This window comes from Sus scrofa, chromosome 2, assembly GCF_054392235.1.
Source record: "Sus scrofa isolate SSC_HxYL_T2T_F1_AM1 chromosome 2, Sscrofa_HxYL_maternal_Yorkshire_Landrace_v2.0, whole genome shotgun sequence".
NCBI lineage: Eukaryota > Metazoa > Chordata > Mammalia > Artiodactyla > Suidae > Sus > Sus scrofa.
The window spans coordinates 12193018-12206116 of record NC_139384.1 but is presented as its reverse complement, the minus strand read 5'-3'; the positions used below and the strand labels follow the sequence as shown (position 1 = coordinate 12206116).

At 38.5% G+C, this 13099-nt stretch overlaps 1 protein-coding gene across 1 annotated transcript; it reads right to left on the bottom strand.

The window, feature by feature from the left end:
* Window positions 1-4700: 4700 nt before the first annotated feature.
* On the bottom strand, window positions 4701-5639 carry LOC146405103 (olfactory receptor 5AN1-like). The gene has a single exon (XM_085015129.1). It carries the CDS (start codon window positions 5637-5639, stop codon window positions 4701-4703), a length of 939 nt encoding a protein of 312 aa, XP_084871255.1.
* Window positions 5640-13099: the final 7460 nt, after the last annotated feature.

Genomic DNA, 13099 nt, shown 5'->3' with positions numbered 1-13099 from the left:
TAAAGATGGAAAGTATAAATAAGCATGTTTTGGTTTATTCGCCTGAAATTTTCAGTAAATTATTATACTTGACTTAGCATTCAGTCAGCTTTTACCGTACATTAAGCTATACGGACATGTCCTTTGATTCTAAATGATGATCTACCCCCATTTTACAGGTGGAAAACAGAAGGGTGTGGAGGTCAAGATTACATCCCTAAGAAATTCCAGAACCAGAAGTCAACAGGTGTCCCTCACTCCGGAGTCATACCTGATAATTTCGGTCACAGATTCGTATTTTCCATGAAAATCAGAGAAAGGAAAGAAGAGCTCAAGGAAGAGCCCGAAGTGGAGGGTGTGGACATAAGGGAGAAGGGATAGTGGAAGAAGGATAAAGAGACTGAGGACTACAAACCTGGCTCAGGAAGGTCCAACTGAAAGAATTACACGGCTATAGAGATAGTGCAAAATCCACTGTTCTCTATAAATCTTGCCCTCTCACCTTTACTCAGGGCCCAGGAAGGCAGAGTTCTTGACAAAGGGTAAAATTGTGAATATCTTTTGCAAACAAATTTTCCAGGTGGTCCTGCTGCACTTCAGTATGGAGACTTTTGACCATGGACTTGGCTGTCCACTCAGCCAGAGAGATGCCCACATGAGAGCCTCTTCTATGTGTCATTAAGGGCTGAGTGAAAGGAAAAAGGCAGTTGGGGAAGAACGCTCTCCAGGTACTTGCTCTCTGGAGTCAAGGTTGTCATGGAGATTTTGTCCCTTCTAATTTCATGTCCCACTTTGCCATGTCCCTCCTGATTCAGTTCCCCACTTCCCTGTGGTCCTATCAAGGTCTCATTATTAGAGCTTTTCCTTTAACACCCTGAGAGTCATTTGGGCTGGAAGGGACAGTGATCATCTAGGCCGCTACCTTCAATTTCCAGGTGAGGACCTGAAGCCAGTGGACTTAAACAGAGGTTTGCCCAAGATGACACAGCTAGCTGGGAATAGTGTGAATATACTAAATCAGATATGTGGACACACCCTGTTTACAAAGCAACTTCATTTTAGATATATCCACATGCATATCTTCTTTTTCTAATGTTCATTGCAGCATTCTTTGCAATAGCCAAGACAATGGAACAACCTAAATGTCCATATCGACAGAGGAGTGGATCAAGATGTGCTACATATACACAATGGAATATTACTCAGCCCTTAAAAGGAAAGAAATACTGGCATTTTTAGCGACATGGACGGACCTAGAAATTATCATGCTAAGTCAAGTCAGTCAGACAATGAGACACCAACATCAAGTGCTATCACTTACATGTGGAATCTAAAAAAGAACAGAATGAACTTCTTTGCAGAACAGATACTGACTCACAGATTTTGAAAAATCTCAGCTTCCAAATGAGATGAGTTGGGGGGTTGGGGATGTACTGAGGTTTTGGGATGGACATGCTGTCAAATTTGGTTGTGATGATGGTGTACACCTATAAAAAATGTAACATAATTCATTAAGTAATAAAAAAAAAGCCAAATCCGCATCCTTCAAATGGACATCGGTCTGAGCTCCAGGATTGCATTTCTAATTGCCTATCAAATTTAGCCATACTTCCTGGTGGTATTTTACACCTGAAGAGCTGCTCAGCCAGTTTCTGATGTAAAAACTTGTGGTGCATTGATTCGTTCTTCTCCTTTACCTAGCCCTTCCAAGGTTTAGCAAATTTTCATTTATTCATTTAAAATGTGATTTTTACCTTTCTGTGTCCATACCCACATCACTTATTTCTGTAGTGTTTAATAAACACGTTAATTTTTCTATGTCAAAAAGAAAAAAAGAAAGATCTCACTGCTGATTTCACCTACTTCAGCTAACTTCCAGGGAAAATGGGGTGGGTGGGGCAAAGAGCTAAATATATTCTTTTATTCTTGCTAATATGTTAGTGGTTATATATTTCCATGATAAAAGCTAATCATGCAATCATTGAAACCAAAAAGATTCTTCTTCTCTTCAAGAGGTAGTTTTTATTTAAAGAAAACAGAAAAAAAAAAAAAAAACCATTATTGTTCCCCTTGTAAGTACCAGATGCTGTGTGTGGTCTCAGGGTTACAATGGTTCCTAAAGCATGGTCTCATCCTCAAGGAATGTGCAGTGTCACTGAGAGTTCTGATTCCTACACAGATGCAGTCAGTGATGTAGGTGTCCTGCCAAAGGCCAGAAGAGGCTGCCTATAGGGAAAGGCACCTGACTTCCCTTGAGAAGCATGAGTGAGAGGTGGGACTCTGAACCTCTTGAAATGCAGATGCCTCAACTTTGAGATGAAGACAATAATAGTCAAACATAAAGCCTTATGAGAATCAGATGGGAGAATTCAAGGAAACCATCCCATCTCAGAGATTTTTTTCATACTTCTAAAAGCCTGTCCTTAAGTTATTGAACATTTGCTCACCCCACCTGCCTCAATAAGCATTGCTCCACTTCTTCAGCCTTCTTTCTAGAAGACTGTGACTCCTGTTTAGAATTGGAAACCCACAGAATTGATCCCTTTATCTTCACGGAATGACTTTGGTTTGTCTCATGTTATACATTGTGTCTTCAAGCCTCTTTTTTCTTTCTAAGTATAGCTACGCCAGCTCTCTCTTGGCTTCCAGGTACATGAATTTCCCCTTTTTCTATCCCCTCACTTTTATTCCATGTGTGTCCTTAAAGTTGTCACGAGTCTTTTATAAGCAGCATGTAGTTGGGCATGGCTTCTTTATCCATTCACTACTCAGTGGGTTTGACTGGAAATGTTAGGGATCTTACCTTTAAAGTAGTATTGATAGGTACGACTTACAATTGCTGTTTAGTGAATCTTTTTCTGGCTGTTTTAGAATCCCTTTGTTGCTTTCTTCTCTTGCCCTCTTCCTTTGTACTTGGTTGATTTGGGGTAGTGGTACGCTTAGCTTCATTTCTCTTTACCTTGTGTGAATTTACTACAGATTTTGGTTTTGAGCTAACTGTAAGGTTTCATTCAATATCTTATATCAGTGAACATAGAGGTTATCATACTACGTGAAGAAAATCAGACAGAGAAATACAAATATCATAGCTATCACTTATATGTGGAAACTGAAAAATGATAAAAATGAATTATTTACAAAACAGACAGAGAAAACAAACTTATGGTTACCAAAGGGGAAAATGGATGAGAGATAATTAAGAGTTTTGGATGAAAATACACACATTAATAAATATAAGATAGAGAAAGAGCAATGACCTGCCGTATAGCACAGGGAACTATATTCAATATACTGTAATAACCTATAACGGAAACATATCTGAAAAGAAATATATACGTGAAACTGAATCACTTCATTGTACACTCAAAACTAACAAACCATTGTGAATCAAACATGCTCTGATTTTTTAAAAAGATCTTAAACTATTAATGGTCTATATTAAAATGATAACTTAAGTTCAAATACACTCAAAAACTATACTTTACCATTCTCTCCCACAATTTATGTTTTTGATGTGACAATCCACATCATTTTACCTGTGCATCCATTAAATTTATTGTAGTGGTAGTTATTTTTACCTATTTTCTCTCTTAATATTTGTACTAGATTTATGATTGCTATATCAGCATGATTACTGCACTAGAATGTTCTGAATTTAGCAATATGTTACCCCCACTAATCATTTTATTATCATGTTTCTCATTATTTATTAGTGAGATTTTATTTCAGCTTGAAAAGTTTCCTTTAACACTTCTGGTAAAGTCAATCGAGTGGTGACAAATTCATCAGATTTGCTTTTCTCATCACATGAAAAATGTTAATTTGGTAGGATGATCCTGGTGGTTATGTCACCCAGCGGTAAATGTTCCAAACATAATGGGAGCGAGGTTTCAATCCCACAATATAACAAATTGCTATGGACTGTGACATGGATTTTTGGATACCATCTCCAACAGAAATCCCCTCTGGACACTAGATGCAAAAAACTACACCATCAGATTCATAAGTAATGAATATGCATTATGATATGATAACTGCATATATCCTTCCATTCCTCTTCATGATTCAAATCACCTCCTCCTTCCTTGGACTACACCTGGTGGAGATTCAGATGTGGTCAGAGACATATCAGATAATAAGCACTGAAAGAGGCCTTACACAAACATAAGATATCCCAGACTACCCTCCGTGGGAGGCACAGTCAGGCCAAATGTAGACCTTGTTTCTGACCAAGGGTATATTCCCTCTCTCTGTTCATGTTCATTCTGGTCAGAAACACACAACAAACAATTGTCACCACCATGTCTAGGTTATGCTACATCAAAATATTTGGGAGACAAGTTTTCCACAATCCTGGGACTTCTGTCACATGTCTCTCCTTTAGGGGCATAAATCTAAGATTGGACAGACATCATCTTGGAGGAAAAAAGGAAGCAGAAAAGTTCTAAACCTTGATGTTTCATGAATACTTGCTGATAGATGAATAAATGTTGAAACCACACTACATGTAGAATGAAAATAATGGGCCTCAAGGACTGAAAGATATTTTGTCTGTGCAGCAGAATATAGCTGTTGGTCCATTTTGGCATATGATCTCTGTCACATTAAACCTTTTTGGTCCAAGGCACTATGAATTTTGATATTCTCCATTAATGTGAATATTATTGTGTGTTAAGCTGATTCTAACAGGACAAACCTGTCAGACGTCACAATCTGTTACCTCAGCAACACTCTTTCCCCTTTTGCAATCTCTTCAAGGCATCTTTGATGTCTTTGTTCCTCAGACTGTATATCAAAGGGTTCAGCATGGGAATCACCACAGTGTAGAAGACTGAGGCAAATCTGTCAAAGCTGGAGGAACCACCAGAGCTGGAACTCAAATAGACAAACATACCTGAGGTGTAGAAAAAGGTAACTGCTGTCAAGTGAGAAGCACAGGTGTTGAAAGCCTTGGACCGACCTTTAGCGGAAGTGATCTTCATGATGGAGATGACAATGTAGACATAGGAGATCATGATAACCAGGGCATTTATAATCCCAAAGATCATTGTTGATATAGCAGTCAAGAGTCGTACAAAGAACGTGTCAGAGCAGGAAAGAACCAACAGCTGCGGCAGGTCACAGAAGAAGTGTTGAATGACATTAGGCCCACAGAAGCGGAGCTGAAGCATCGCACACACGTGGAACAGAGAACTAGAGAGTCCAGCCATATAGGACCCCAGCACCATCCGACCACAGAGAGAGGGTGACATGATGGATGAATAGAGGAGTGGGTTACAAATGGCAGCATAGCGGTCATAAGCCATGACTGTCATGAGACAACACTCGCTCAGTCCCATGGTTGAAAACACAAAGTATTGAATGGCACAACCCACAACGGTGATAGTTGGCTTTGCCTGGAAGAAGTCATAGAGCATCTTGGGGGCTGTAGAGCTCACATAGCAGATGTCTATAAAGGACAGATTACTGAGGAAGAAGTACATGGGTGTGTGGAGGTGGGAATCCATCCTTATCAAGACAATGAGACACAGATTCCAAGTCAGAGTCAAAATATATATCACCAGGAACACCACAAAGAGGGCTGCTCTGATGTGGGGAAAATCTGAGAATCCCAAGAGGATAAAATGGATGATACGTGTAGTATTTTCTCCCCCATTCATTGGCTTTGTACTCCTGAAGTCAGAAAAGAAAGAGAATGCATTGCTGACTCAGGTGAAATGGTAACATTACAAATCTAATACACGCCATATTTTTCCTCCATTGAGCCCTAGCAAAGGGAATATCCTTCACTGCCTTGGGGTAAAGAACTCAGCTTTTCTTCTTAAATTGTCAGCAAATACCTTCTCATAGCCTCAGGCTCTCAGTTATTTCAGGAGTTCTCATGACAATTTATAAAAGTACTTAAGATGTTGACTGAAAAGTCTTAAAAAAGCAATATAAATTCTGTGATTACTATATAGAAGAGTATATCATTGATTAAATTTACAGGTTGAAAAAAGGAAGGTGTCACTTTGCTGTACAGCAGAAGTTGGCACAATATTATAAATCAACTATATTTTAAGATTAAGTAATTAATATGAGTTTTTATAATGATATCTCATAATTCAGGATATAACTGGTGCTTTATAATAGTATTGCATAAGTACCATCATTTCACAATAATTTTGAAAGAGCTCTTCTCTCCCAAATGACCATCTAGATATATTTTCACATTCTCTTCTTTTAATCATAAGAAAAATTACTCTGTCTACAATAAAGTCTCAAGATTTTTGCAAACATATTCAATCAAACAGCTCCTAAGTGGCCTAGAAATTTTTACCATGATTTATAATCCTGATAATATCTTGGAGGGACAGAGTCTGTTTGCCCCATTAAGTTATGAAGTAAGTCTTCTTAGGGAAGACTTTCTACAAAACATTCCAAAGGGAAGTTAGTACGACTCACTACTGGCGCCAACTTTTGTCCTAATTGCATGAATTTTTCACTTTAGGAAGCAGCATAGAACTGTGGTTAAGTTCTAAAATCTAAGACTTTAGATTTTAAGTTCTGAGTGTCAAAATCAATATAACAACATAGATCATTCCTGACTTCGGTCCTCTTACCTGAAAAAAAAAAAAAAACAAAAACTACTAACTATTCATAGGCAAGATACCAATGTTAAAATTCTAAAACAAAGGATGAAGGTAGAGCATCCCCCCTGGGCCACAGAGTCCACGAAGGACCACATGAAAAGAATAGAGGAGCAGCTACACTCTGACCTCACTGCCTCTCCCCTCTGCTGCTTCAGGGCTCCACCAAAGTGGCCCCTCGGGGCCCATGGTTTTCCACCACATTGGACAGCACAGAAGAAGCAGATACATTTCTAGAAATGTACAACCTAGGAAAACTGAATCAGAAAAAAAAAAACAACAGAATAGAAAGTCTGAACAGAACAATAACTAGTAAGGAGACTGAATCAGTAGTCAGAAACCTCCCAACAAAGAAAAGCCCTGGACAAGAAGGCTTCATGGTAGATTGCACCCAACATTTAAAAAATTAATGCCAATCCTTTTCAAACTCTTCCAAAAAAAAAAAACTGAAGAGAAAGGAGCATTTTCTTTTCTTTTTTTTATTACTCAAATGAATTTATCATATCTGTAGTTATATAATGATGATAACAATCCAATTTCACAGGATTAGAAAGGAACCTTTCCAAAGGCATTTTACAAAGCCAGTATTACTTTGATGGCAAAGCAAAATAAGGACACTACCAGGGAAGAAAACTACAGGTCATTATCCTTGGTTACTAGAGATTTTTAAAGTCTCAACGAAATACTAGCAAACAAAATGCAGCAGCACATACAAAGGATCCTACCATGACCAGGTAGGGTTCATTCTTGGGATGCAAGAATGGGTCAACATACGCAAAGCAATAAATGTGACACATCACATCAACAGAATGAAATATAAAAATCACAGAGTCCTCGCAATAAATGCACTAAAAGCTTTGGACAAATTCAACGTGCAATCATGATAAAAACTCTCAACAAGTGAGGCAGGAGGAATTTACCTCAACATAGTAAAGGCCATGAGAACATGCCTGCATCTAACACCACACTCAGTGGCAAGTGATTGAAAGATTTTTCTCCGAAGACCAGAGATAAGACAAGGGTGACCACTGTGCACATTCCTACACAACATTGTACTTGAATTCCAAGCCAGTCCAATCAGGCAAGAAGGAATGAAACAATGAATGAATGAATAAATAAATGGCATCAGAATTGAAATTTCTCCTCTTTGTAGATGATATGATTTTTTAATATAGACAGTCTTAAAGACTCCACTCAAAACCTGTCAGATTAAACAAGCCAAAAAATTGTCATGGAATCACAAATACCCTAAGCAGACAAAGTAATCCTGAGAAAGAGAACCACGCTGGAGGCATTATGCTTCCTGATTTTTACCTACTGGCTCTGTGACCCTTAGCAAGTTATTAACCTTTCTCTGCCTTCACTGCCTCATTTGCCAGTAAGGCTAATAAGATCTGCCAACTTGGAATTCCTGTTGAGACTCAGTGGAAACAAAGCCAACCAGGATCCCTGAGGATGTGGATTTTATTCCTGGCCCATCTCAGTGCTTAAGGATCCAGCATATCTGTGAGCTGTGGTGTAGATCACAAACACAGGTTGTATCTAGCATTGCTATGGTGTAGACTGGCAGTTGCAACTCTGATCCCCTAACCCAGGATTTTCCATATGCCATAGCTGTGGCCCTAAAATAAAAACATTTACCAGCACATAGGGGGCTAGTGCTTCAGGGACTGAATGACCTAAAGAGCTTATCAAAACCTTTTCCAAATCAGACCTACTAAGGACATGGTCACTTGTGAGGTCATGCAGGGAACAAAATCAGGTCAAGAAAGCCAGGAATGGTGCTGGGTGAAGACTAACAATGTGAAGCAAAAGAAGATTAAAAGGGACACTTAGACCAACACTACCTGGGCTCGGAGGGGGGCATCTCTGATATCTCTGCCACCCACCCTAGAGTCTCCAGACCCACAGGTTCTCCAAAGATAATTACTTTAAAGGGCCAATGGAATTATGCATGATATTTATTCAAATCTTTAACAGCATCCTGCTTGGCTTAGCTGTACGGTAATTATGAATCAAAGCTGTATGTTTAAATGGAAATCAAATTAATGATTATTACATAAAAACAGATCTGCAAATAAGTATATTAAATTATAAGTGTCCTTGGGATGAATAAAGATGGAAAGTATAAATAAGCATGTTTTGGTTTATTCGCCTGAAATTTTCAGTAAATTATTATACTTGACTTAGCATTCAGTCAGCTTTTACCGTACATTAAGCTATACGGACATGTCCTTTGATTCTAAATGATGATCTACCCCCATTTTACAGGTGGAAAACAGAAGGGTGTGGAGGTCAAGATTACATCCCTAAGAAATTCCAGAACCAGAAGTCAACAGGTGTCCCTCACTCCGGAGTCATACCTGATAATTTCGGTCACAGATTCGTATTTTCCATGAAAATCAGAGAAAGGAAAGAAGAGCTCAAGGAAGAGCCCGAAGTGGAGGGTGTGGACATAAGGGAGAAGGGATAGTGGAAGAAGGAGAAAGAGACTGAGGACTACAAACCTGGCTCAGGAAGGTCCAACTGAAAGAATTACACGGCTACAGAGATAGTGCAAAATCCACTGTTCTCTATAAATCTTGCCCTCTCACCTTGACTCAGGGCCCAGGAAGGCAGAGTTCTTGACAAAGGGTAAAATTGTGGATATCTTTTGCAAACAAATTTTCCATGTGGGCCTGCTGCAGTATGGAGACTTTTGACCATGGACTTGGCTGTCCACTCAGCCAGAGAGATGCCCACATGAGAGCCTCTTCTATGTGTCATTAAGGGCTGAGTGAAAGGAAAAAGGCAGTTGGGGAAGAACGCTCTCCAGGTACTTGCTCTCTGGAGTCAGGGTTGTCATGGAGATTTTGTCCCTTCTAATTTCATGTCCCACTTTGCCATGTCCCTCCTGATTCAGTTCCCCACTTCCCTGTGGTCCTATCAAGGTCTCATAATTAGAGCATTTCCTTTAACACCCTGAGAGTCATTTGGGCTGGAAGGGACAGAGCGATCATCTAGGCCGCTACCTTCAATTTCCAGGTGAGGACCTGAACTTAGTGGACTTAAACAGAGGTTTGCCCAAGATGACACAGCTAGCTGGGAATAGTGTGAATATACTAAATCAGATATGTGGACACACCCTGTTTACAAAGCAACTTCATTTTAGATATATCCACATGCATATCTTCTTTTTCTAATGTTCATTGCAGCATTCTTTGCAATAGCCAAGACAATGGAACAACCTAAATGTCCATATCGACAGAGGAGTGGATCAAGATGTGCTACATATACACAATGGAATATTACTCAGCCCTTAAAAGGAAAGAAATACTGGCATTTTTAGCGACATGGACGGACCTAGAAATCATCATGCTAAGTCAAGTCAGTCAGACAATGAGACACCAACATCAAGTGCTATCACTTACATGTGGAATCTAAAAAAGAAGAGAAAGAACTTCTTTGCAGAACAGATACTGACTCACAGATTTTGAAAAATCTCAGCTTCCAAATGAGATGAGTTGGGGGGTTGGGGATGTACTGAGGTTTTGGGATGGACATGCTGTCAAATTTGGTTGTGATGATGGTGTACACCTATAAAAAATGTAACATAATTCATTAAGTAATAAAAAAAAAAAGCCAAATCCGCATCCTTCAAATGGACATCGGTCTGAGCTCCAGGATTGCATTTCTAATTGCCTATCAAATTTAGCCATACTTCCTGGTGGTATTTTACACCTGAAGAGCTGCTCAGCCAGTTTCTGATGTAAAAACTTGTGGTGCATTGATTCGTTCTTCTCCTTTACCTAGCCCTTCCAAGGTTTAGCAAATTTTCATTTATTCATTTAAAATGTGATTTTTACCTTTCTGTGTCCATACCCACATCACTTATTTCTGTAGTGTTTAATAAACACGTTAATTTTTCTATGTCAAAAAGAAAAAAAGAAAGATCTCACTGCTGATTTCATCTACTTCAGCTAACTTCCAGGGAAAATGGGGTGGGTGGGGCAAAGAGCTAAATATATTCTTTTATTCTTGCTAATATGTTAGTGGTTATATATTTCCATGATAAAAGCTAATCATGCAATCATTGAAACCAAAAAGATTCTTCTTCTCTTCAAGAGGTAGTTTTTATTTAAAGAAAACAGAAAAAAAAAAAAAAACATTATTGATCCCCTTGTAAGTACCAGATGCTGTGTGTGGTCTCAGGGTTACAATGGTTCCTAAAGCATGGTCTCATCCTCAAGGAATGTGCAGTGTCACTGAGAGTTCTGATTCCTACACAGATGCAGTCAGTGATGTAGGTGTCCTGCCAAAGGCCAGAAGAGGCTGCCTATAGGGAAAGGCACCTGACTTCCCTTGAGAAGCATAAGTGAGAGGTGGGACTCTGAACCTCTTGAAATGCAGATGCCTCAACTTTGAGATGAAGACAATAATAGTCAAACATAAAGCCTTATGAGAATCAGATGTGAGAATTCAAGGAAACCATCCCATCTCAGAGATTTTTTTTCATACTTCTAAAAGCCTGTCCTTAAGTTATTGAACATTTCCTCACCCCACCTGCCTCAATAAGCATTGCTCCACTTCTTCAGCCTTCTTTCTAGAAGACTGTGACTCCTGTTTAGAATTGGAAACCCACAGAATTGATCCCTTTATCTTCACGGAATGACTTTGGTTTGTCTCATGTTATACATTGTGTCTTCAAGCCTCTTTTTTCTTTCTAAGTATAGCTACGCCAGCTCTCTCTTGGCTTCCAGGTACATGAATTTCCCCTTTTTCTATCCCCTCACTTTTATTCCATGTGTGTCCTTAAAGTTGTCATGAGTCTTTTATAAGCAGCATATAGTTGGGCATGGCTTCTTTATCCATTCACTACTCAGTGGGTTTGACTGGAAATGTTAGGGCTATTACCTTTAAAGTAGTATTGATAGGTACGACTTACAATTGCGGTTTAGTGAATCTTTTTCTGGCTGTTTTAGAATCCCTTTGTTGCTTTCTTCTCTTGCCCTCTTCCTTTGTACTTGGTTGATTTGGGGTAGTGGTACGCTTAGCTTCATTTCTCTTTACCTTGTGTGAATTTACTACAGATTTTGGTTTTGAGCTAACTGTAAGGTTTCATTCAATATCTTATATCAATGAACATAGAGGTTATCATACTACGTGAAGAAAATCAGACAGAGAAATACAAATATCATAGCTATCACTTATATGTGGAAACTGAAAAATGATAAAAATGAATTATTTACAAAACAGACAGTGAAAACAAACTTATGGTTACCAAAGGGGAAAATGGATGAGAGATAATCAAGAGTTTTGGATGAAAATATACGCATTAATAAATATAAGATAGAGAAAGAGCAATGACCTGCCGTATAGCACAGGGAACTATATTCAATGTACTGTAATAACCTATAACGGAAACATATCTGAAAAATATATACGTGAAACTGAATCACTTCATTATACACTCAAAACTAACAAACCATTGTAAATCAAACATGCTCTGATTTTTTTAAAAGATCTTAAACTATTAATGGTCTATATTAAAATGATAACTTAAGTTCAAATACACTCAAAAACTATACTTTACATTCTCTCCCACATTTTATGTTTTTGATGTGACAATCCACATCATTTTACCTGTGCATCCATTAAATTTATTGTAGTGGTACTTATTTTTACCTATTTTCTCTCTTAATATTTGTACTAGATTTATGATTGCTATATCAGCATGATTACTGCACTAGAATGTTCTGAATTTAGCAATATGTTACCCCCACTAATCATTTATATTATCATGTTTCTCGTTATTTATTAGTGAGATTTTATTTCAGCTTGAAAAGTTTCCTTTAACACTTCTGGTAAAGTCAATCGAGTGGTGACAAATTCATCAGATTTGCTTTTCTCATCACATGAAAAATGTTAATTTGGTAGGATGATCCTGGTGGTTATGTTACCCAGCGGTAAATGTTCCAAACATAATGGGAGCGAGGTTTCAATCCCACAATATAACAAATTGCTATTGACTGTGACATGGATTTTTGGATACCATCTCCAACAGAAATCCCCTCTGGACACTAGATGCAAAAAACTACACCATCAGATTCATAAGTAATGAATATGCATTATGATATGATAACTGCATATATCCTTCCACTCCTCTTCATGATTCAAATCACCTCCTCCTTCCTTGGACTACAGCTGGTGGAGATTCAGATGTGGTCAGAGACGTATCAGATAATAAGCACTGAAAGAGGCCTTACACAAACATAAGATATCCCAGACTACCCTCCGTGGGAGGCACAGTCAGGCCAAATGTAGACCTTGTTTCTGACCAAGGGTATATTCCCTCTCTCTGTTCATGTTCATTCTGGTCAGAAACACACAACAAACAATTGTCACCACCATGTCTAGGTTATGCTACATCAAAATATTTGGGAGACAAGTTTTCCACAATCCTGGGACTTCTGTCACATGTCTCTCCTTTAGGGGCATAAATCTAAGATTGG